The sequence below is a fragment of the Schistocerca nitens genome, chromosome 3 (assembly GCF_023898315.1).
Source record: "Schistocerca nitens isolate TAMUIC-IGC-003100 chromosome 3, iqSchNite1.1, whole genome shotgun sequence".
Taxonomy (NCBI): Eukaryota; Metazoa; Arthropoda; class Insecta; order Orthoptera; family Acrididae; genus Schistocerca; species Schistocerca nitens.
The window spans coordinates 581580808-581606870 of NC_064616.1; the positions used below are offsets into that span (position 1 = coordinate 581580808).

Below are 26063 nucleotides of genomic sequence, written 5' to 3' on the forward strand. Positions count from 1 at the left end.
CGTACTAATCTTATGTTGACATCAGCTCACGTGGTCAACCATGAGACTCCAGGAAATTTCTGCCAGACTGAGGGCATTAAGGATTAATTAGTGAAGAGTTTACCATCATAATGCTCATTGTACGTGACGAATGAAAGTTTGATCAAGCAAGGTATGTACTGCTTTTTGTACGAACTTGTGCTAATTGAGAAAAAAATCTGGCAAACATGTCTATGATTATATCAGTGCTGCTAAAGATTGACCATCACTTTAGAACACTGCACGTAATCTTCAGTCATTCACTAGTATCTGCAATAAATGTCTCAAGACCTCAAGTATTCCGTCTACAGAAATCTAATCTCACCTCGCGTTGAAGTTATGGTGCTGGGAATCGATTCGTTCATTGTCACGATTTGACTAGGTCTATGGTACAAACAACACTACTTCTATGAGGTTTGGAAGGTAGGAGACTAGGTACTGGCAGAATAGAAGCTGTGAGGCTGGGTCGTGAGTCGTGCTTGGATAGCCCACATGGTAAAGCACTTGCCCGTGAAAGATAAAGGTTCCGAGTTCGAGTCTCGGTCCGGTACACAGTTTTGATCTGCCAGGAAATGTCAGCACTCGGAAGGGTTCTACACGTGTGTGTTAATACACATGAGTGGCTGGCTGACAAGAAATCGCTCCGCGAAGTGCTTTAACTAACGCTCCTTGCCTTCAGAAAGACCCTTACGCTACTCCTTTATCGTTCTGGGGCTGTAGATCGACAGTCTAGAGTACAATCAACGATTGGACGTTATTTTTGAGATTTTCTTCGAGTTAAAGACGGTATATCTCACGTTCTGGTTTCGAGGCGTCGGGTGACTCCGTTATTATGCCAAACATTTTCCATGAGGAACTTCGTTTCCATCAAGTGCTGCGAGCTGTGGTTTAGTGTACTTTCTGTGCTCAGTTTTAAATGTCAGATATTGTTTGTGTCGCGCTCCTACTTATAGAAGAGTTCGTCTGTTTGCTACTATATTTTATGTGTGTTTTTTACACGTTCACACCGCTACGCCGTAAAATCCATATTCCTGTAGTGTTAACTAGATCTGTCTGATGCGATAACTAGCGAAATAATGGACTGAGCTATTCCAAGTCTCGATTAAATAGAACTCATTATCCCTGTTCATGGATATCCTTACTTAGACTAACTTATTACACAGCTCTTGGATCACGATACAGATTGTGATATTGGTATTGTCCTAGCACATTTCACGGTACTATTCCAGGCAGTCTCACATGCGAGGGGTCACACCGGCATGGGATGTGTTATACATACGGCTGTGTGGTCTGGATAGTCTTCAACAACAAGTATCAGACGTTTCATCTTTGATTGCGGGGGTTACAGTGCAGCTTTGGCTGGCGTCTTCCCGTGAGAGTGTACCATTTTTTTTTTACAGAGACTGTGTTAGCAGAGAGCAGCTAAGTGATCTCTCTACCATACCACCACCACCACCACCACCACGTTTTTAGCGAGCTGAGCAAACGCCTTTTTAGAAACATGTTCGTGGACGTGTCAGTTGTGCTAGACTTACTATCTGGTAACTTGACAGCCGTTTGGACCTGATTTCTCTGTTCAGTTTTTTTTCCACATTCCTCTGCAGTAACTTTTGAATACAGTTCAGCTGTTCAGTCTACATCGACATCATTAAAATATAAATTCTATTTCGCACTGAATTGTGGAGGAAGACATAGCTGTCTTTGAGCGGCACTGATCTGACGAAATTTTATGAATATTTGGACAAATTAATTACTACGAGGTGTGATCAAAAAGTAATAGGAATATTTGTTTTTCTTAAAGAATCTGTATCAACATCAACTTTGGTGCCTCCAAAGTAATCCCCGCCATCAGATACAATACATACCTGCCAGCGTTTCTCCATTCTTGGAAGCACTTCTGGAACTCACTAATCGTAATGGCGTTCAGTTCCTTCAGTGATTGTTTCTATCTCATCAATGGTGGCAAAATGACTTCCTTTCGTGATTCTCTTCAGCCTTGGAAACAGAAATCACAGAGGGCCATGTCCGGCGAATAAGGTGGCTGAGGCAATATAACGGTTTTGTTTTTGCCAAAAATTCACGAACAGGCATTGAGGTGTGGGAGGGAGCATTGGCGTGATGTAATTTCAACGACTGGTTTTGCCACAGTTCTGGTTGTTTTCTTCGGATTTGTTCACGCAAGTGACGCGTAACTTTTAGGTAACACTCCTTATTGACCGTACGATCACAAGGCACGAACTCATGTCGTCATGATGGACTATCCCACAGTAATCGAAAGAAACAGAAGAACATCCACATGTGCTCGAACTTATCTACTTCTTTCGGTCTTGGCTATGTTCCAATGGGCAGATTGAGCCTTTGCTTCGACGTCATACCCGTACCACATGCTTCATACCCTTTTACAGCATTCTAAAGAAGTTCTGGATCGTTGTTGACTTCATTCAGCAGTTAGTGAGCGACTTGTACGCGACGTTTTTGGTCGAAGTTCAACTATTTCGGAACACACTTTGCTGCTATACGTTTTATGACCAAAATATCCGAAAACGTTCTTCGGCATGAGCCAAAGGATATGCCAGTATCATCAGCAACATCTCTGACAGCGATTCGGTAATTTTCCAGAAGCATTTTCTTCACTTCTTCCACAACGTCGTCAGTAACTTGTGTGCTAGGGCGTCAAGGGCGGTCGTCGTCGTCATCTTTGAAACGTTTATACCACTCGTAAACACTGTCTTAATCACAGTAGATTCGCCAAAAGCCACAATCAACATTTCGAATGCAGTGTAGCACTTTATTCGATTTTTGAAGCAAAATGTAATGCAAATTCTTTGATCCATCTTTTTCGAAAGTAAAAATTCGCCGAGCACTCGGCCGAGCATCCTTTGACTTAACAATAAATAAAATATTCCAAATAGCTGAAAATGCAATCATGCATCAGGAACACGTGTATCAACAAGATAAAAAACATTTTCAAAATCTGATGTATAAAGCCCGTGAAACGAAAAAATTTCCGTTGCATTTTAATCACACGTCGTATGAATATAAAAGAAGTAACAGCTTGTACAGTGAACTGCACTCAGGAGTATCTGGCTCCAAATCTCCATCTGACCATCCAGATTCAGGTTTTTCGTTGTTTCCCTAAATCACTGAAGGAAAATACCTGGTTGATTCTTTTGAGAAAGACTTTGCAGATTTCCTTACCCACCGGTATTCTTCGTAAGGTTATGCATTCCGTCTTCTGACCCTCGCGCCGGCCCGAGTGGCCGAGCGGTTCTAGGCGCTACAGTCTGGAACCGCGCGACCGCTACGGTCGCAGGTTCGAATCCTGCCTCGGGCATGGATGTGTGTGATGTCCTTAGGTTAGTTAGGTTTAAGTAGTTCTAAGTTCTAGGGGACTGATGACCTCAGCAGTTAAGTCCCATAGGGCTCAGAGCCATTTTTTTCTGACCCTCCGTCACGAACGACACAAGGGATATTGCTTTCAGATAGCCTAGTCGAAGAGTAATATTTAATGACCAAAATCCGAAACAAGGGAAGTTCTTTGCAATTCCTTCTTAGATTTCAGTAGTCGGCAGAGAGTGCGGCAGCATGGCGTGCGCGCAGCAAGGCCGCCGCCCAAATTACGGAGAGGGGCGAGCAGGCCGGTATTAAGCGAGGCACGCGAGTACGGCGCCGGCGTTGCGCAACTCGCCTACTGTGGCGGGCCGTCTTTCTGGCGAGGCAAACACACAGTGCGCTGACGTCAGGCGGGCGACGGCCGGCTCCTAATTGCGAAAGCTTGCCTTACACAGAAAGCGCCAGCCGAGCCAAAGGAACCGCTCATTGTCACGAGCGCCGCAGCCCTACGTAAACAGCCTCTGCGGAAATAGCCACCTCGGCCAACCGTCACGGCTATTTGTCTTATTCGACGTTCTTTATCCTTTTTTGTCGAATGATGACTAACGCCTTGCGTCTTTTTGACAAACGAAACAAAAACCTTCGAAAGTAATTCAATATCGTTTGGTCACTTCGTGAGCGAAATTTCCCGGAACCGACCTCAAACGTTCTTGAGCAAACTATGCTCCATAGCTGATAAGTTTGTGAAAGCTGTGCTTGTGGTGGAGAAGGAATCCAAAATGCACACGGTGAATTTTAGGATCCTCTCTAAATCAGTATCAAAATTGCAGGGAAGAGGGCTTAGTGAGATTAGCGGACTTTATGAAATTTACGCACGCATCTGTTCCCAACGAGAGAGCCATTCTGTTCTGTTCTATTGCTGTCGGTATTTTATTACTATGACATGTATATGAAGTCTGAGAAATTCTGCAGACACAGACGTACGGAAAAGCGGTGGCCCGAAAATTTTTTAAGACGAAATCGAAATGAGAAATATCGTTTTCGTATTTAGCATAAATTCTAAGAACACGAAGTCTGAACTGTAACCGTTTAAATAACCAAGTTAAAAATTAGGAGTTGACACTCACCCTTTGGTTCCTTGCTTTTGTGGGCTCCGTCTCTTTCTCCGGAAGTTTGATCTGAAACAGGAGAAAAACCTCATTAGCGGGGAACGACATGCATTACAAGACTCAACTGGACTGTGTTGAATTCATTTCCTAAAGTAAAGAGAAGCAATAAGAACAATTAGTTGCGAATACTAGTGACCATCAAACAATCTACTTCATTATTGGACATATAATTGTTATGTTTCTTCTTCTTGAAGCATTAGGAATTTCCCTCTCACATCCTCTTGTTCACTGCGTCCGGTTGGTTCATATTCATGTTCATTCTCTCTCTCTCTCTCTCTCTCTCTCTCTACGTGTGTGTGTGTGTGTGTGTGTGTGTGTGTGTGTGTGTGTGTGTGTGTGTGTGTGTGTGTGTCAGGCATTCTATTTTCATTCATTCATTCTTGTGAAAGTTGCTCCCCATTTATTTCTACACTCCTTGATCTGCTCATTTATGCTCTGATGTCTTAGTTCCTGTCCAATTATTGTAGTCATTCTACAACCAGCTGACCACGTTTTCTGTTAAAACCTTCCTCGCTAAAATTCCTCCAGCACTTAAGCGTTCGAGTTCCTTAACGCGTTGGTTTATATCCCTCTTCCAACGTTATGCTCCGATGAAATTGACAGTGATTTTCATTCTCGTCTGCTTTTCCATAATTGTACAGGGAGTTCCAAAGGTTTAATATCAAAATGTTACAGGATCCTTAACCGAGTAATGGAGTACTACAGGATAAGGAATTAATAACCGGCAATGAATTAAATGTTAACTGACGAATTACAGCTTATAACAATCACTGAAGCAATTGTTCGAAGTGACTGCAAAACTTCCAGTACATGAACTACAACATAATCTATCGACACAACTGAAGTCCAGGTTCAGAATCATTTGGCCCCATTACTTGCGCACATTGAACGTAAGGGGGGTGCAATCGCTGCTCCAATACTCTCCACACTGTTCTATGAACCGCGCAGTTCACGGGGAAGCTTACGGATGCTTGTCAGTCGACCACCTCTCACTCGATCGAAAACCATCCCTTGTTATTCCAATGTGGAAAAATTGTTAATGAGAAAGCTGTGCCAGCCGCCCTTACTTGAACGTCCCCGTTTCCAATCGTTGGTGATAAATTTCTTCCAGCTGAGATGACACTTTCTTTGTATGTTTTTCCGTCCATTCTTCCTATTTTCCAGACACTACATCCTGCCGCATCATACATTCCATGCTTTCTCGAGGTCGTGCTACGAACGCCAATTAGTCATGTGTTTGATTTCAAACAGAGGAGCTCGTAAGTACATTGTTGATTGAAGATCTTTTAGGGCTACCTCATGACCATTTCCGACAAGTAGTTTCTGATATGAGTAGACTCAGTCTAAGAATGAACAGTATCTCTGTAATTTTATTAAAGGTGTAGGCCTCCCCCTATTTTACTTTACTTGCAATCTTCAAATGTAACACCGCAATGAAGCAACGTTACGATAACGTAATGACAAGGTCATAAGAAATGGAAATCGTGATGTTTATGAATAACGTGACGTAACAACTGAAAACTTTTGAGGTAGCTGCACATTCAAGTCCGTTGCCCGAGATGTTTCAAGAACGTAATTATCCATGAACCTATATTTTTATCAGTGCCTTGGTGAACAACATTAATAGCGACCTCAGCCTTCCTGCAGATGATTCAGTTATCCGTATCGAAGTGATTTCCGAAAGAAGTAACAAATATTCCGTCACACTTTGAAAAGATTTCAAAGTAGTGCAAAAACTGGCAACTTGTTCAAATGTTCACAATGTAAAATCGTGCACTTCACAAAACGAAATCAAGTAGTATCTTAAGACCATAATACGAATGAGTCACAATGAAAATTAGTCAACTCAGATAAATGTGTGCAACAGATTGTTGTGCTATTAAATATAATGATTACGTGGACTCAGTCGTAGATAAAGCTAATGGCGGACTTCGGTTCGTTGGTAAGAAACTTTGAAAATGCTATCATTCTTCTACCATGGAGATTACAAAATTTTGCGACCCATTCTAGTATACTACTTAAGTCTGTGGGACCCACACGTAAAACGACTAATACGACATATTGGACGTACGCAGAGAAGGCCAATACAAATCGTAACAAATTTGTTTCACTCATGGAATTGTCTCACGGATATGCTGAAAACTCTGAACTGGTAGTTGCTTCAAGGTAGACACCAACTATCCCGCGCGATTCATCTTACTAGAACTTAATGAGGAATCTAGGAACACACAACAACTATGAATTGTTTCCGCAGGGACCGCCAAGAAAAGATTTGTCTAACAACATCGCATACAGAGGCATTTAAACAGCTGCGTCCTCTGCTCCCCTTTTGACTGGAACTGGGTGAAATCCGAATCCGTGGTCTTCTGCCAGATATTTCACAGCCGTTTGCAGAATACAGATGCAGACGTAAATGTAGACTTACTGAAGATCGGAAGACAGCTATGTGCTACAGTTTTAGGACTGTGCAGTCGGAGTAACTGTGACGTAGGTGATAAACACTGTGCATGAAATGTATTCGCAGTTGCGAGTATGGACGGACAGCCATTAGCTGTATAATAAAGTGACAATGAAAAACTTTGCCGGAGAGGGACTCAAAACCAGATTTCTCGTTTATGGAGAGCGATCGCCTTAGCATTAGGCTCTCCGAGAACGCCTCACGGCCAGAACCAAACTTTCACATGTCGTGAACTGTGTCTACTATCTGCATTCTTATATCCATGTGTATTCCCGTACAGGGACACATTTTAAATTAAAGTCTCTTGCCCAGTGTCGGCGGATAAATACGACATTGCAGAGTGTGTTATTCCGAAGTACGATGCAATATTCCTTCGGGAATAATGGACTGTGCGTAACGAAGTGCAAAAGTGTAACTTGGGAGTAGAGTTCCCTAAACACATGTACAGTGTTCTGTGTGCATTTTCACAATAGAAGGGCACAGACACGAGAAAGGTTACTTTTAAAATAACTTTTATGAGAAACAATAATGTGAAGCAAGCAAGAAGGTAAGGAGGGTCCTACAGAACCCAACAACGTTTAAAAGAACTACACACACAACCATGGTATGAGTGAAGGATATCAGGAATAATAGCTGGCAGCCACTGCTGCAATAACTGTCGCTGGAGCTGTTTCCCCTACAGTGCGTGGGGCCGACGCGGCATTGACCCTAATACTGGCTAACTGGCTGCGAATTGCTTGCCATGTCTGATGGAGCCACGTCCTCGGAACGAAGGCAATTGGTTTCTACCCGCACAATCAGCAGGAAGGCTGTGTATGCTACCCGCATACCCGGACAATTTATCGCTAAGTCCTAACGGTGTCCGCCACCGGTCGCTGCATTCTTTGTGCTAAGCAAGCCGGAACTCGCACCTATCCAGTTGAACGTAACTATCCATAAAGAGAAACACACGGGATGTAGGACGTAGGGCATTCTGGGAGATGTCTGTGCAGTCCCGATGAATTCTTCGTCAATTTTTGGAAGTGCCTGATTTGTCACCTTGCAACAGATCACACCCTTATATATGTAAATAATTTATATAGCTATAGACTGTCTTACCTGTACTGAAAACGATGTGATGTTAGTTTTGGTTAACTGATGCGAAAGAAAGACGATTAGAGTTCGACGACGATCTCATGAGTGAGTTAGGTGGAGGGAGGGAGGGAGGGAGGGAGGGAGGGAGGGGGAGAGAGAGAGAGAAATCGGCCCTATACTTTGACTTTTGAAAGCAGCCGTCCTCCAAAGTACAAGTCCACTGTTCCACTTCTGCACCGCTTCGCCAGGTAAATTTATCCAGGTCTGTTGTTCATTCTTACTTATATTCTGCATTTTAGAGTCCTTCCAAAAATGATTTCGAGTAGCTTTATTTCTTATAAATCATCTTTGCTACTAACAATGAACCCCTTGAGTGCGAGGTCGCTGTTTCGGCATTCGACGCCTCCACATATTGTCTGCCATGCCACCAAAATATTGGCTGCTATTGGCAACAGGGGGCGGGACTGGTGGTTTCCAGTGGGGAGCACAGAATCAGGCTAAGGAGCCTAGACGAACTGCTTAGTCGACGAGTGACTTACAATAGTATACAGTGCTAGTGATGTTGATACAAAGCAGAGCAATAGCAAACATAAACAAAGCAAACACTGCATTACATATGCAACAGCTGCCGAAAATGAATATTCGTCAGAAACGAACCCAAGGAATTTCGCAGATCAAATATTTGAATATCTGCAAGATGAGTCAGTGGAACGTGTGGTGTCTTATACGCTCGAGTGTGTGGACAATGTACATGAAGAGTACAATGGCGACGATAAGCGCTTAACAATTGAAAGTGATACTGAAACAGGCATCGAGCCATGTAGTTCATCATCCTTGTCAGACGGGAGACACAAATCCAGTTTCCAGTGAAACGTATGCAACGACATTTGTTGTCCAAGGAGCGGGTACTAAACATAATTACGAAGTAGTGCAGAAGAAAAACTGCAGATAGTCAAATGGTTCAAATGGCTCTGAGCACTATGGGACTTAACTTCTGAGGCCATCAGTCGCCTAGAACTTAGAACTAATTAAACCTAACTAACCTAAGGACATCACACACACCCATGCCTGAGGCAGGATTCGAACCTGCGACCGTAGCGGTCGCTCGGTTCCCGACTGTAGCGCCAAGAACCGCACGACCACTCCGGCCGGCGCGGATAGTCAAGGGAGGACATGACGCACTTGTTAAAAAAACTGGTATTTGCTCGTTTCAAGGACGCTCGATACAGTTTATAGGACGTGCACGATAGCGATCTATTACGTTATGCACATCAAATTTGGTGCAACAAATTACAACGATTTCAAGGGAAGTAGTGGATGTTGCGTAACTTCAAACAGTACTACAGAATTTTAAGACGCAAGATAACGAAATTTCGAACGAAACAACTTGACGATGCACAGCAAACTGCGGAATCGGCCTGAAAAATTTGTGGAAGAGAGAAATGAACGTATCCCATCGTTCGGTAAGGGATTTATTTTCAACTGTGACCAATTGGGATTTGAGAGGAAATGCATAACAAAGGAACCCTGGAAATTAGAGGTACCAGGAGAGTTTTATCAAGATCAACTAACATCAGTGCCTTAACGCATTCGTAAATAATTATGCCAACTATTAATCAGGATGGCAAATTGGCTGGAAAGTTATTTATTGTGCTGCAAGAAGTTGGAGGTCCTCTGCCCCCTAAGATTCTTCCTCGTGTGCGTGATCTTTCAAGGGCAGTAGGGAATATTCACGTCACAACAAACAGCAGTGGGATAATGGTCGTAAGAGAACTACAACTATGGTATGAGCACTGATTTTGACTAATAGTTGGCCAAAATAACTTGCTTTTGCTTGATTCCTGGTCCGCGTGCGAAAAGCATACTGATTTAGAGCAAACTATCCCTCCTAAAAAGAGTGTGACATTGTAATTCATACCACCTGGAAACGCAGGGAAAATTCAGCCTCTGGATGTTTGTTTTTTCCGTGCCTACAAAACTTATTATAGCACTATCTGCAGCTATGCCTTACAGGATAGCCAGTTTCGCGATAAGCTCCACGACAGACTTTCGCATTCGGTTGCATGCCATCACATTCCTCCAGTTCTCATCACCCCGTTACACCAACATTATTCTACATGCATTAGGGTGGATTCCTAGCTGAACGTCTTTCACTGTTTCAACTCCGATCGAGTTCGCCTTTGATTTTGATGGTGCGAACCTATGTGATCACTGTGGCACGCTATTTTTCATTCCGTGTTCATGGTGAAAGTTAATGGTTTGCTTTGAATATTTCTTGAACGTCGACGATGTCCATGCACATGATAAGTCATTAGCAGCTAGTATTTCTCATGCCATAATTGTTGACACAACACTTTCAAATGAGCCTTAGTAAAGACCGAACTTGCGACGTCACACTGAAGGGTTCCTGACAAATACCGTGTTTATATTTGTTCTCTGAGTAATTTTGTACATCTTTTAGTAGTTTAACTAAATCCAATTCTTATATCGCATATGTGATGAAGGGAAGCATACTGTGCATTTGGCAGCAGGAGAGCAAGCTTTGGGGATTACAATGCAAGCGTTTGTGTATTATGCTCAAAATATTTCTTAAAAAGAATCCTCAGAAGGACTTTCAGGTTCCACTACATTAATTTATCAGTTAACGAAGGATTCTGTCTTGCATTTGAAATTTAAACATTACACCTTACACCAGTAACACGAAATGTGCTACCCCATCTGAAGTATCAGGACACAAATTAGTGGAAATTAATATGTGGCGTGTAGCCTTCTCCTTTTAGACGGCTTGAATTCTGCTGGGGAACATTTTCAATGAGGTGCCTATGTTTGGAGGAATAGCAGCCCGCTCCCCCTCTAGAGCCAAAAGCTGAGGAGGTAGTTAAGTTGGACGCTGGGGTGTGGAGTAAAGTCTACGTTACAACTCCTCTGAAAGGTGTTCCACTGGGCTCGGATCGGGACTGTGGGCAGGCTAGTCCGTTTCAGTGATGTTGCTGTCCACATACCATTGCCTCGCATGTGCTGCCTTATGACAGCCTGCATGGACATGCTAATACTATCGTTGATGAACTGTCCCACTACTGTACAGAGTGCACAGTGGTGTAAAATATGTGTCACAGCCTTCAGCATATAGGAGTTTCTTAAGCGCAATAAGGAAATCACAGTGTAACCACGAAAACTCTCCCATAGCCGAACACCACCTCCGTACTTCACTGTTTGCACTACATTTGATGGCAAATAACGTTTCTACAGGCACTCGCCGAAACCAGGCCCTTCCATCGGGTTGACGCAAGGTATACTAAGATTCACCACTCCAAATCCATCGTTTCCAGTCATTCAGTGTCCACTGGCGTCGTTCTTTACACCCTCTCAAGCGCTGCTCGGCTATTGTAGCTGTTCTTTCGAATTCCGTATGCACAATCACTTTCTTAGCTGGATCGTTGGTAGGACTTAGGAACTCACGAGTGATATCTTCAGCTGATTTCATGCAATTTCTTTTTCCACTACCGATAGTAAATACTGGGCGATCCCCGTCCCTAAGTACATGAGGTCTGACTGGCCCCGGTTTCGTTGTTTGTTCCTTCGTTTTTCACTTCATAATCACATCAGCAGTCGACTTGGGCAGCTTTAGAAGGGATGAATGTTCCCAATGTATTTGTTTCTCAGGTGACATCCGATGACTGGTCTACGTTCGAAGCCACTGAGCTATCCTGAAGGACCCATTCTGTTGTTAGTGCTTGTAGACTAACAACACAACCCTCTTTTTATACTGACAGGTTAGTCTCTCGTGACAACTAGTGATAAATTATGCATTACACAGGGTGCCCGGACAGTTTTCTACATCTACATCGATACTCTGCAAGTCACATTTAAGTGCCTGGCAGAGAGTTCATCGAACCACCTTCACAATCCTCTATTATTCCTATCTCGTGTAGCGTGCGGAAAGAATGAACACCTATATCTTTCCGCACGAGCTCCCTTATTTTATGTTGGTGATCGTTCCTCCCTACGTAAGTCGGTCTCACAAAATATTTTTGCATTCGGAGGAGAAAGTTGGTGATTGGAATTTCGTGAGAAGATTCCGTCGCAACGAAAAACGTCTTTCTTTTAATGATGTCCATCCCAAATCCTGTATCATTTCTGTGACACTCTCTCCCATATTCGCGATAATACAAAACGTGCTGCCTTTCTTTGAACTGGTTCAAATGGCTCTGAGCACTATGGGACTTAACATCTGTGGTCATCAGTGCCCTAGAACTTAAAACTACTTAAATCTAACTAACCTAAGGACATCACACACATCCATGCCCGAGGCAGGATTCGAACCTGCGACCGTAGCGGTCGTGCGGTTCCAGACTGTAGCGCCTTTAACCGCTCGGCCACTCCGGCCGGCCATTTTCTAAGTGTCTTGCCAATAGAACGCAGCCTTTGGTTAGCCTTCCCCACAACATTTTCTGTGTGTTCTTTCCAGTTTAGCCGGCCGGAGTGGCCGTGCGGTTCTAGGCGCTACAGTCTGGAGCCAAGCGACCGCTACGGTCGCAGGTTCGAATCCTGCCTCTGGCATGGATGTGTGTGGTGTCCTTAGGTTAGTTAGGTTTATGTAGTTCTACGTTCTAGGCGACTGATGACCTCAGAAGTTAAGTCGCATAGTGCTCAGAGCCATTTGAACCAACCAACCATTTTCCAGTTTAAGTTGTTCGTAATTGTAATACCTATGTATTTAGTTGAATTTACGGCTTTTAGATTAGACTGATTTATCGTGTAACCGAAGATTAACGAGTTCCTTTTAGCACTCATGTGGATGACTTCACACTTTTCGTTATTTAAGGCCACCTGCCACTTTTCGCACCATTCCGATATTTCTTCTAAATCGTTTTGCAGTTTGTTTTGATCTTCTGATGATTTTATTAGTCGATAAACGACAGCGTCATCCGCAAACAACAGAAGACAATTGATCTGATAATTTGTGTAACTTACTTCTTGAAAGCAAGTAAGTTTAAGAAATATTTTGAGAAAGAATTGAATCGTTAACGCAGCTGGAAACTAACATATCGAGCATTCAGTCCATTCCACGAAGTAGAGATCAGTTTTCGTCGTATATGGAACCCCCGCTGGTAATCTTACCACTGTGTGGCGTAACGGAGATACTCGCACAGCAAGACTAAGGTGGCAGGCAATGTACGTAACAATATACGAGCTCTGATAAGATTACGTACAATGCTCTACAGCGCGCTGGGTCGTTTCGCTTCCCCAGATAAGGAATATGTCACCCATTAAAAGTTACAAGCGACCCCATTCCGCTGCGCAGCACGACAGTTTGATCTTGCCTATTCAAACTTTTAACTCTGTTTCAGACAAAACTGTTTCATTATTTGCAGAGGGAATAGCGTCTACCAGCTACTTTAAACGAGCAATTTTTTCAACACAAACAGCAGCACAACTAAAATTGCTTTATTTGAAATTTAAGTTCCTCATGAAAGATTGACGCGCGGGTGAGGGCAGAGGGAAAACGAGCCAGTGACAAGGAAATGTTCAGGTGCCTCTGACACGTGTAGTTTTATAGTCCATCTGACGAGCGTGTTCTACCTGCAACGGTTGTGTACCCAGAGTTGTACTAAGCCACTTTTCAAAAGTTATAAAAAGTATTTAATAATGCTAGAAGGTAATAAAATGTACTAATTCTTCCATTATTAAATCACCCAGCTGGAAGAAATGTACGCACTGCTGTTGTGTCGTCATGATCCTAAATCCTCAATACACGGTGTCCCAGGAGGAATGGGCAGTATTCAGTGGTATGACAAACGATCATTTGAAGAAAAAGAGACTGGTAAACATAGGCTTTAAAAATGCATTCCTTAAGAGCTATGAGCAGTTTTTCCATTATCGATACTGTGAAACAAATGTCTTCTGCTCTGAAGTGCTCATCGTTCTTAAGGTATGCAATTTAGAGCCCATATTTACTAGAATTTGTTTTGAATGATTGTTTCTGTCATATCCTTGACAACTGACCATACCTCCTGAAGCACCCTGTATGGACTCTGTAATATACTGACAATGAAACCATTACATATTTAACCAATTAGTGACGAAGAGGGGGATCAAACCAATTTGTTTTTGTTTTAAAAAGCAGCGTCGCGTTCGTCTGCTGTTACAGAAATTCATTAAGGTTTTTTTTTTCATTTAGTATAACGTGCATTGCAGTGTCACGATATTATTCAGCAACACTAACGGCGCTTTATCTCAAATTCAACATGAAAGTGGAGTAAACAAAAACTTATTACCAAATCGAGCTGTTGAATTTTAATCATAAACGGGAGAGGCTGTTTAGATCTGAAATACGAGTATAACATCTTTTTAAATATCTGTATACAGTGAATCACCAATGACTCCTCTCAAAATTCTATGAAATAAAATAACACATTCGACCAGCTTACGTTCAGAGGCATGCTGCAGAATCTAAGACTCTACATAACCCTCCAAAGGAAGAAAGTAGATGGAGAAACCAGAAGACTGCATTACCGCAAGGGATCTTCCCCCATTCTGTACAATATATACACAAATGACCATACACGCCAGCCGGAAATTAACAGACTCATATACGCAGACATCGCCATCACTGCTCAAGGAAGAACATCGAAAGAGGTTGAAAGAAAACTGACAGAGGCTTTGGAAATCTTGTGGAACCATTGAGAGGAAATCATATGCGACCTAATCCAGGAAAAACTAGTATGCCAATTTCATCTGCGTAATAGAGAAGCCACAAGACAGCTGGAACCAGAATCGAGGGGTTGGGTTTGCGACAGCACAAAATACTTTAGAGTCAACCTAAATCTGCCACTTAAAAAACACTGCACCGAGCTAAAACGAAAAATATATGCAAGAAACAATATTATACGTAAACTGACAGGATCAACATGGGGACCGCAGGCTGAAGTTCTCCGATCAGCAGCAGTCGGATTGCTCTGCAGCCGGATAGTGTGCAGCACCTGCATCGAAGGCGTCTTGCCACTCCAATCAAGTAGACATCGCTTTAAATGAGAGTCAGGACTGTCACCGGATGTCTAAGGCCTACACCGGTCCACAAAATTTACCCACTTGCGGCAATAGCACCACGAAATATCAGACGCAAAGTAGCCTGTGAAACAGAGGGGAAAAAAGAACAAAGCCGACACACGGCACTTTATGTATAGCAACCGAAGAACTCCAACTCGTCTTAAATCAAGGATGAATTTCAGCCATCTGACAGTACTGTTACAAGGCTGACCTGCGACCCGCCACGTACCTTCATGGTTGGGCTGTGCAAAATACAAATCTGCACCCAAAGAGGAAATAAAACAAAGGTGGCAGCTACAGTATAGTACATGGGAGAGCACTCGATAAATTAAGTACAGGAGCTGCAAAAATGCGAAGTAGACATGGGTAAGTGGGGCTACTCGGAAGATGACCAGTGTGAATGCAGGGAAACAGACGTTTGAACATTTTCTCGCGTACCCAAGAATGGAGTTTGTTTACACAGCGGAAGACATTTTATGCAATAAAAATGCAATTAAGGCAGCAGAGTTTTGGAAGAAAAGTGTTTAGATGTTCCCGGCCGGACAGAGAAAGTAGGTATAAAAATCTTATTAAAAAGGCCAAAATCTATCATAAACGCTACAAGGGTTTATGTGCGATAGTTAATTATTCGTTTAATTTTTACCTACTCCGACATTTTTTATTAGATATGAAGCTGTGAAACTTTAATCAGGCGAAGTCTTCCGATAGTTTAACAAACTGCTGAGGAGAGAGGTAGTAGTTCTTCGTAGTATTTTGTTCCTGTTTGCGTATTAGAAGTTATCAGCTCCAGAAGTTCGTAATTGAGACAACCGAAATGGAACGGGATCTTCTCTCAAAGTTCGTAAGGTTTATCTAGTAACAATGTTTATTAAAAATACCTTTGCACTCGAGCATGAAATAAAAAGTGAAGAGGGTAAGTTATTTAGCATTTAGCACAAAGGTCTCCGTTGTACAAACTTAATCGTCTGAGGTTGTGTTGGCGTCAATGTGTGAAAAGGTCGCAACTTCCCTGAAGCCTTTTTAGCGCTTCCTACATCGCGCGGTCAATTCCATTCAGATGTACTGTGTATGAATCAGAGCAACAGCACTTACAAAGAAGACTTTGTGACGCATTATCTCGTACGCAGCAGGAAACGGCGATACGCTGCTTCTACGAAACCTCTTGCGGACAGTGTCGGATGCTAGTCCTGAATGAAGCGTTTATTTTAATCGGAAAAAAGAATTTAGTGATGAAGTGCTGCTGGGACACTGAACTGGCGAATATGCTTGACAGACAGATGAGAGGCACCGTATACGAGGCAGAACAGATTCATCCGACGAAATATTATTTCCAACAACATTGAAAAACCAGATACTAAACTAAAATCACAAAAAGCTACCGACTTGTTAACTTCCGTTTCTTCGATACGGCCTAACACTAAACTTAACATGTAGTAATTAATGGCGTGAAATAAGAGTATTAGTGAATTTTGTGGAATTAGCCGACTCTAAAAGGGGTTTCAGAAGTTATTTGAATTTTGAAGGATGTTCCTAAATCAAGGGGGTAAATGACACGAAAAGATGTCCAGAAACGCTTTATTTTTTTAGTTGCTGAAATGGCATTCTACGATGGAACATCTGCCATTTGTAGTAATCAGTTCACAGTAACTATTACAAGTGTCATCAGCTCAAATAGATTAAGAACTATCTCAAAATGGCATCGTCTTTATTCTGCATACGTCTTAACTCTTCATGGGCGGTAGGGCAATTTTAAAAGACACCCAAACGGGATTGAAAGCTCTCTCAGTTGTCCGTGACGTCTTGATAAAGTGTGTTCGGAATTCCCGTTCCATGAACTAATTCCTCTGCTCACAGAATTTAGCTAATACACAACCTGCGAGGACTGGTTCAACTAGTACTTATTATCTACCTGGTGAGGTAGGCGTCAAATACTGGCTACAAAAAAATCTGAATAAAATGTTCTGCAGCCCCATAATGTGGAAGCCTTATGCTTCTTAATGTCCCCGAAGATTCTGTGGAACGTGTTAAGATTCGTCAGCATGTCTACCTTTATTCATAAATTCACGTAACGTGAAATTTTCATAATTACTTAAAAGTCATGAATTTCCGGATAACTGTTTACATTTCATCCCTTGTTTTGATATCCGGAACTTGCTCCAAAAATTTAAGTTTCCTTTTACAGCCTGTAAAAGAATCGAGCGTACGGACAAACTACAGAAAGCCAGATGAAAGCAGGTTACACAGTTTACGTCTTCACTTACTAATATTTTGAATCCTGCTCCGTGTCAATTTTTGTCTAGTGTGCATCCTTAGGTTCAGTGCTACAATTTGTAAGAACATGGGTTGTGCTTTATTAATTGCGGAATTTAGTGTTCTACAGAACCCTTGTTAAAAGGCGTAAAAGAATTATCAACAAGAATGTAGGCAGAACATTGGATTATTGATCAGAGGGTCCGAATCACCATCGTCTACGATTGAAAAAGTCATCATTAGTGTCTGAAAACTAAATTTTGATTGCTAAAGTTGCAATTATTTAAACTAAGGGTGCTCAAACTTTTTAGGCTTAAGATCTAATATATGCAATTTAGTCCACTTAGAGATGATCTGACTAAAAAATTCGTACAGGCTTAAGCACAAATCATACCCAAAAATCAAAAATTTTAATTACATAAAGTAGATAAAATTCTCTCTCCATCAAAATTTGTAGCCTACTAATACACTCGAAAGAAACACACGATCATAAATGTTGATTGAAAGGTTAGTGAGATACCTGGCTTTGCATATCATTGGGAAATTGTTATAACTGATTAATAATTTATCAGACCCAACCCCTGTGTTTAGATTTCACTATGCTCATCGTTTAAAACGCTGTCTCACGGGTAAGATGATCCAAAAAAACGATGAAACGTTCGTTGTCACTTTTACAATGTTAGGGTAGGTCTTACACTCACTAATTTCCGAAATTTATCTTTATTGTATTCTGACTAAGGAGACGCTATTTTGCAATCTAATTACTTCCTCTTTAAGTTCACTCTCACTGCAAGAGAAAATATTACTCGTTTTACTTGAAATATTTTCCACAACCACTTTTTGAAAGACTGAGCTACGAAAGCTCTAAAAGGCTCAATTGCCTTGAAATCTGAAAATCTGTATCCAATTTCTGTCTTCAGCGCTGCCGGGTTGACCGTGTATTACTTTGACGCTTATTGATCAAATTGTTTGTTGAATTGACAGTTCCGACTATTGAAGGGAAGTGTTTCTCAATTTCTATAACTGTGCTAGCCAAAGGTGAAGGCTCTGCATGAAACCCATTATACATGACTTTAGACGATTTTGTTTTTCCTTGAAATTCATTGTTTAACTTATTTGGTTTAACTATAGTATCAGTTACAGATGTCAACCACCTCAAATCATACAGTTGTGAGTAACCTATCTTACTTTCACATAAAAGACTTAATAGCTGGTAGAAGTTCTCTAGATCTGTTCACAATCATACCTCCACTCAGCCATTTAACTTCTGTGTGCAACAGCATGTCTGCATACTGACTATGCAGTTCTCCTAATAGCACTCTAAACTTTCTTCTCCGTGATGATTGTGAGCAAATTGAATTAACAGTTTGTGAAAATATAACGTGTGTCGTTTTCAAAATATGCCAACAAGTACTTGCTGGTGCACGATGCAAAGATACTTTAAGAAAGGCGGCAGAGATTCGTCATTCGCGCACTAGGTATCAACTCCTTTGTGTCTGCCTGCCAAGAAAAGTGCTTAGTCAGTAGTAATGGACGCAAGTTTCTGAACTGGCGAATCATATTCGGAACAGAAGGATTTGGATACGCTGTAAAAATGATTACATGTGACGTCTTTCAAGGTTAAAATTTTAAGCAAATTTACTTCCACGACGAAATTTAAGTACATCTGCGAAAAAATCAAGCTTACGAAAATCATAACTTGAGGTGAATCGTCTTCATTTTCTGACTTGTTCAACTGCAGTGAGACTGCAAATCTATCAGTTGACTTTTATATTTTTCGCCATTAATTCCATAGTTGTTATAGTAGCTCTTGACAGAAGCGTGTGTCTGATACGTGATGTTACGATTTTTTTTATTATTACAATGGGGAAAACAAGGACTCACTAGCTGCGAGAATGCACTTTAACAATCGTGCCATTGTCAAATGGTTTTGCATGTTTCATCAGTACTTTTGATACACGAAACGATGGTATGTTTGATGAAAGACTTTTCTACACGCTTTAAAAAAGAACGACTGCTGTGACTAATTTACTTTCAAAATCAGACAGTTTTTTCCTCTTCAACTCACTACCAACTGCTGCTTCCGAGTCAAGGTCTTTGTGAACCGTTGTAAAATGGCGTTCAGTATTTCCCTTTTTAGGAATAACTGAAGTAGCATATCAGACATACGACCCTACCCTTACGCATTTTAACGAAAGAACTGTTCTTACCTCTCACCATGAAAGTTTTCTCTCTTCCTCTGTTTAGTTGCATTCATTTTTTGCAAACACGTTGCTAAATTACAATAATGTAACTTGGCGTATGGGCTCCCCAGTTCTGATCGATACAGTCGGCAGCGGTGGGGAGATTTCGTGCCTCAGTGGTTTGGAGATATTCGTTGCCAATGTTGTGTTTCGATAACACATAGTATTTGACTTATCATTAGCTCCTTCGTGCACATTTTTGTTCCGTGGAAACACTAAAACATAGGTTGTGTTGCCTACTGGAGGAGGAGCTTATGAGTAAACTCTCTACAAAGCGTGAAATTTGAGATGATTTTATCCGTTGATCCAGTTTGCAAGGGTCCCATGAAAACACTCAAGGAAACTTTTGCTACAGTTTTTATCATACGGTAACTCCATCGTGGATGAACAACACTTCTTTAGGTTTCTTGTCTAACCATCTCAGCCAGGCACATACTTTCCCACAGCCAAGTTTATATCGTCGTCCACTTTAAATCGCTTGGGTCATACGTCCTGTGACAACTGATATTTTTGACGATTTCAGGGACTGACCGACATTCGTGAATCCCAGCCACACTGCCTGACAACATGAAGCACCCAGAACACATGATGGGGCGTGTTGCTCGTGTTTAGTGTTAGTACCAGACCTGTTAGGGTATATAAAGGCGTGAGCAACGTAATATGTTGAGTTATCCCTGAAGGAGACGGAGATGCCGCGTACTATTTCGAGACAGCGTTATCAGCACCTGACGGAGTTCGAAAGGAGCCTCATTGTGGGTTTCGAGTTGTCCAGCTGGTCGAAACGTTCATTATCCAGATTCGTGGAACGTTTGGATATGGCAATGGCCAGTTTGACTGCATGGGAACGAGGAGACAGACAAACCCACCTTCACTATTTCGGTTGACCATATCTGACCACAGCAAGGGACGTTCGCCTTATTGTGCACCAGGCATATCGTGACCTATACGTATCTGTACCTGCCATCAAAGAACAAGTATGGTCTCCTTGGAATATTCTATGTCATCCCGCACTATTGGTCGAAGGCTATCAGCAGCCAGAATATGAAATTACCGCCCGCATGCGTAGATTGCTGTTAACACTGCCGTGCCGTGATTGACAAGCATGGACTGCTAAAGAATAGCATAGGGTTGTGTTCAGAGATATCACGATTCTGCACTCCCTCAGATGACATCCGTTAAGTATGGTAGTGGCCTGGGGATACGTCCCATTCTTCCAATGATCCAGAAAGGCACAACTGTGTTATTTCTGGCGTCATGGTGAGGGGTGCCATCAGGTATGACTTCAGGTCACGGCTGGTTGGATTGACGGATCTCTGATGGTACAACGGTACGTTAGGGACAATCCGAGTCATGACCGTATCTTAGTGCAATTTTTCAACAGGACAATGCTCGTTCACACATGGCAAGTGTGTGTGATGTTGAGTTACTCCCATGGCCAGCAATATCTTATGATATCAAGAGCAAGTTCCAATATATGTGGGCCAGCTTGCCCAAGGAAAGACTGCAACGGCTTTATGACACTCAAATCCAACCAGGCCAGAGGGCGTGCTACGTCAACTGGTAAGTGGTCTCATACTACCAAGTTTTCGTAAATTTCACTCCGTCTCGTAACCACTGAAATATCGCCACACACACTCACAGCCCATGAAGTTTCGATTTGTTTCCTCTTTCCTTTCCGGGAGCTTCATTTTTTTGTGAGGCAGTTTACTATTTAAGACCTTCCTTTCGTTTATGCTCAGTACACTGATTTATGTTGAGAGTAGCTCCCAGTCTTTAGAGTGACACTGTGGCTGTAGGCGGAAATTCTGACTGGCTAACTTTTTTGAATGCGGCCTGCTGTGGGACCGGCCGCACATGGTGCCAATTTCCATTCGACACTGGTCTCTCTGTTTGGGAAACAGACACTGCTAGTTCCGAATGAGCGCTCCGTCCAAGCCCAAGAGGAATACTGACGCCTTACAGTCTGCTCGAAGGTAGCTCTTCCGGAGAAACAAATTAGATCTCAGATTATGTTGCAGAAGCCCATTCAGAGAGACTTCTAAGAGCCAGGAGGTTTGCGCAGCAGCCGGTACAGCTTAAGGCGGCCATGCGAAAGGCTCAGCTGGCACGCGCCTAACCACAAGTAGGTCGTTTGTGAAGCATCACGAATGCCAGTGCTGTAATTTCTTCACTCGTTAGAAGTAACTTTATACAACCAAATACATTGTCGGACTACTTGCAGTACTGCACCACACGCTAATTTTTACAGACCAACATCGGTGAACTCAAGTTTTCTGATGCAGGATACAAATAAATAATTATCAGCCACAACAACAAATTTTGTTTTATTTCATGCAAATGTCTGAAGCAATACAATTATTCTTGATAGTGTTTTCCGGTCTATTGTTGCTGCCCTTTGAATTTGCTTTAGGCCCTGAAGTGTAAAAGACCTATACTGACACGATTTTCTTTTTTTTTTTTTTTTTGCAGCTTCTCATTGTCGTCTGTAAGATTACATTAACACAAAACCACCACGTGGCATAAGTAAACGCCACTATGAATTAATATGGACAGGAAATTAACATTAACAGTGATTGGAAGCTGTTTGTATGTACTGAGCGATGATATTTAACTGTAAACGACTCCAGTGTTAATTTCATTCAGAAAATTAAACAACAAAATGTCAAAGCATTTTGCTACAACTTCGAGAAAAACTTAGTACAGTTGAAATAAATCCTATAACATAGGCCGGTCTGATTGTAGCAGCTTTAAATAACACATGCATATTCTGCAAACAATTCAGTAAACACTAAATGCTGGCACAGATTGTGTAAGCTCCGTACTTAAAGAAGAGACATTCACTTCATTTTAGTTAAAACTGAATCACAGAATTAGCCACGGATGACTAAAATCATTTAACTTTACGTAATTCGTGAACTTATCATGTAACGGAGATGTAAAAAAAACTCTTATACAGTACGATAACAGAATAACGTAAACAGGATGAGCACGCATCAGTAACCACTCACGAAGTGCGATAGCTAATGAAGGAAACTGCAGCAATCTTACCTATGACGTCATTGCGCGTTACCCACAATTTTACAACGCTACACAGCCTCTTTATGAATGTCTTTCTAGTGTTTCGTATCACGGAAACAAATGAGAACATTGTATAAATTACATGGAATGAAATATACGTGCGCTTAATGACCTTGTAAAACGCCTTGGTGAGCCATACGAAGATTGCCCATCTTTCTTCTGCTACACCTTTTCTCAACAGCCCCGATAAAAATCTATTTACAAATTTAATTATTTTCGAAAATGTCAAATATTAGAAATAAAGTAACTATTACAGACTTCAATTCAAAATTTATCTTCAACGAAGCTGAACTGATGCTATAATGTTTCGTGGAGTAGACATTTTGTACTCTATGGTACCCGTTTTCTAGAGGTCCTTTTCATCAAGTTAATGTTCCTCGGTCTAATAAAGGTTCTAGTACCCACGTGTGCTATAAAATGTATCTCTGGAGGAATGCGGACCGTAGTGACGCGGCCATCGAGATTGCCGACTTCGAATCAACGTGAACTTACTTCATGTACGAACGCGTACCGTGTTGCACTCTGTTTGAAAAACTCGTTGTTGTGCATCGTGTTAAAGAATTTCTCATTTATTTCTCCGGGAAAGATACGTGCCTCTAGGCCCTCTTACATCTAAACAGACGCCACGCCCTTACTCAGTTAACATTGCAATATGCATATTAAGTGAACAGGTACTAATAATAATGAAAATTCTGAAATAATTATTCATTACTATATTATTATTATTATTTCTTTACTTTCTCAGACGTTAAGTCTGGTTAAAAATGGAAAGTGACGCGGACCTTGATCAAGCGTCACTTCCTTTTAACTGTACGGTATATGTTATATTGCATTTAGGAACTTTCGGGTAATTGAACATGTATCAATAATTACGGATTTCTGTAATTGTATATATAAGTTTGGATGTAGCTGTATTGCATTGATGTACTGGTGGATATTGTGTGGTATGACTCCTGTAGTTGATAGTATAATTGGTATAATGTCAACTTTATCCTGATGCCACATGTCCTTGACTTCCTCAGCCAGTTGGATGTATTTTTCAATTTTTTCTCCGGTTTTCTTTTGTATATTTGTTGTATTGGGTATGGATATTTCGATTAGTTGCGTTAATTTCTTCTTTTTATTTGTGAGTATGATGTCAGGTTTGTTATGTGGTGTTGTTTTTTCTGTTATAATGGTTCTGTTCCAGTATAATTTGTATTCATCATTCTCCAGTACATTTTGTGGTGCATACTTGTATGTGGGAACGTGTTGTTTTATAAGTTTATGTTGTAAGGCAAGTTGTTGATGTATTATTTTTGCGACATTGTCATGTCTTCTGGGGTATTCTGTATTTGCTAGTATTGTACATCCACTTGTAATGTGATCTACCGTTTCTATTTGTTGTTTGCAAAGTCTGCATTTATCTGTTGTGGTATTGGGATCTTTAATAATTTGCTTGCTATAATATCTGGTATTTATGTTTGATCCTGTATTGCAATCATGAATCCTTCCGTCTCACTGTATATATTGCCTTTTCTTAGCCATGTGTTGGATGCGTCTTGATCGATGTGTGGTTGTGTTAGATGATACGGGTGCTTGCCATGTAGTGTTTTCTTTATTATTATTATTATTATTATTATTATTATTATTATTATTATTATTATTGTTAACAATATAGTAATGAATAATTATTATTTCAGAATTTTCAGTCTTTCTAACTTTGTGTTAAGCAATTTCCTCACTACATTCATGTATGCAACATCAAATGTATGGCAGAAAAACGTAAGTAATCAAGTCTGGAGAAGAAATAATGAGGGCGAACTGAATAGTAATGCCTCAGATTTTTTTGTGATAATTCTGAAAGCTTTTTAAACAAAACAAACATTAATATTCTAAATCTTCACTCTCCATGTCTAAATATTGATCTCTAAACATAGTCAACCTGGCGACGAAAATATTCCTCCCAACGAGAAACCAGTTAGTTTAGATACCGCCACTGTAGAATGTTCGACTTTGATGACTGAGCCACAACCTCATCTCTGCTTACACCGCTTCATCACTATCGAAGTGAAGTCCTCAAAGGAGTTCTTTAATTTTTGGAAACAGATGAAAACCTGATACGGCAAAGTCTGGACTGTTTGGAGGATGATCGATGACAATGAACCCAAGGCGTCTGATTGTTGCCTATGTCACAGCGCTCGTGTGTTGCCCGGCGTTTCCATGATGGAGGTGTTCCGTTTTTGGACGAACTCTTCGGATTCGGAACTCCAGTACAGCACGCTTTTTCTCAAGCACAGACATAGTTACGTTACACGGCGCCATGTTACATGCTACAATTCTGAGCCCTCTAGCGGCAGAGGGCTTCAAACAGGTAGACATTAAGAATGAAGATTTAGACTATTAACAACATTTCTTTTTGTAAAACTTTAGAGTTTTCACACAAAAATTCGGAGGCATTTCTTTTCAGTGAGCCCCCGTAGGTTAAGGCTAGCTAATGAGATGAAGAAAGAAAACAAGTAGTGAATAATGAAACTATGCAAGGTGTCTACAGTGTAAGGGCTTTTCCACTTTTTTTTAATAAATCAAATCTGTTGCCAATTTTATGGCTGGAGTATTGGTTGTAACGTAACGTGGGAGACTTCAGCCGTGGACTGGTCGGCCTCTCGTAAGCGAGCGAAACTATTTTAATTGCATCGCACTTCGAAACTGCCAGAAATCTAACTAACGGATGTATCCTCTGGTTGGTGTTAGCACTTAACACTGTAAACTAAAAGAAGGTATTACGCTACTTTCGCCTTCGCACCGAATACATGCATGCAGCGCTCATACAGACTATGTAGTTGCACGAAGTTTGACTTGATCAATACCTCTAGATAATAATACCTATTAGCGTTTAATTTCAGTTTTAATTCGCTAGATTTCTTTTAAATCTAGATAGAAGTGTGGGTGAATATCATGCTACAAATCCTAAGTTGCCACGCTCCTCTCACATCACTCTTCTATTCATTATCGCTTTTATAGACTTATTAATGTGAAAATGAGAAGTTGCACAGTGATTCCCGTAGCACGTCAAACTTTAGAACACCCCTCCCTCTCACAGCTTTTACTGGTTGGATAAGTCCTTTACAAAAACAAGGAAGGCAAGGGCGTACCACAATTTCGGCTATACGTAGTAAAGTATTGTGGTGTTCAAACCAAACTTCAAGTTGAGGATAGCCTTCCCTTTAGAGTCAATTTTGAAACCTGTAATGCTACAACCGTTCCAAAACTCTCGTGCGCGTTTTAAGAAAATGTAAGTTTCATATACAAAAACGGGATGCTCGCAAAGAGGGCAGTGTGTAATACGCCTACTGCGAATTATAAGTCGATTGCGACAAGACTCTTCAGACACTGGAATAGAAGAAGTAG

The 26063-nt window shown here is 41.3% G+C and overlaps 1 protein-coding gene across 1 annotated transcript in view; it reads right to left on the reverse strand.

Moving 5' to 3' along the window:
• The window catches only part of LOC126248493 (uncharacterized), a 218829-nt gene that overhangs the window by 113937 nt on the left and 78829 nt on the right, over positions 1-26063 (reverse strand). The window contains exon 2 of the mRNA XM_049949524.1: positions 4479-4529. Within this exon, the coding sequence (XP_049805481.1) occupies positions 4479-4529 (51 nt within the window). The remainder of the gene's footprint in view (positions 1-4478; positions 4530-26063) is intronic.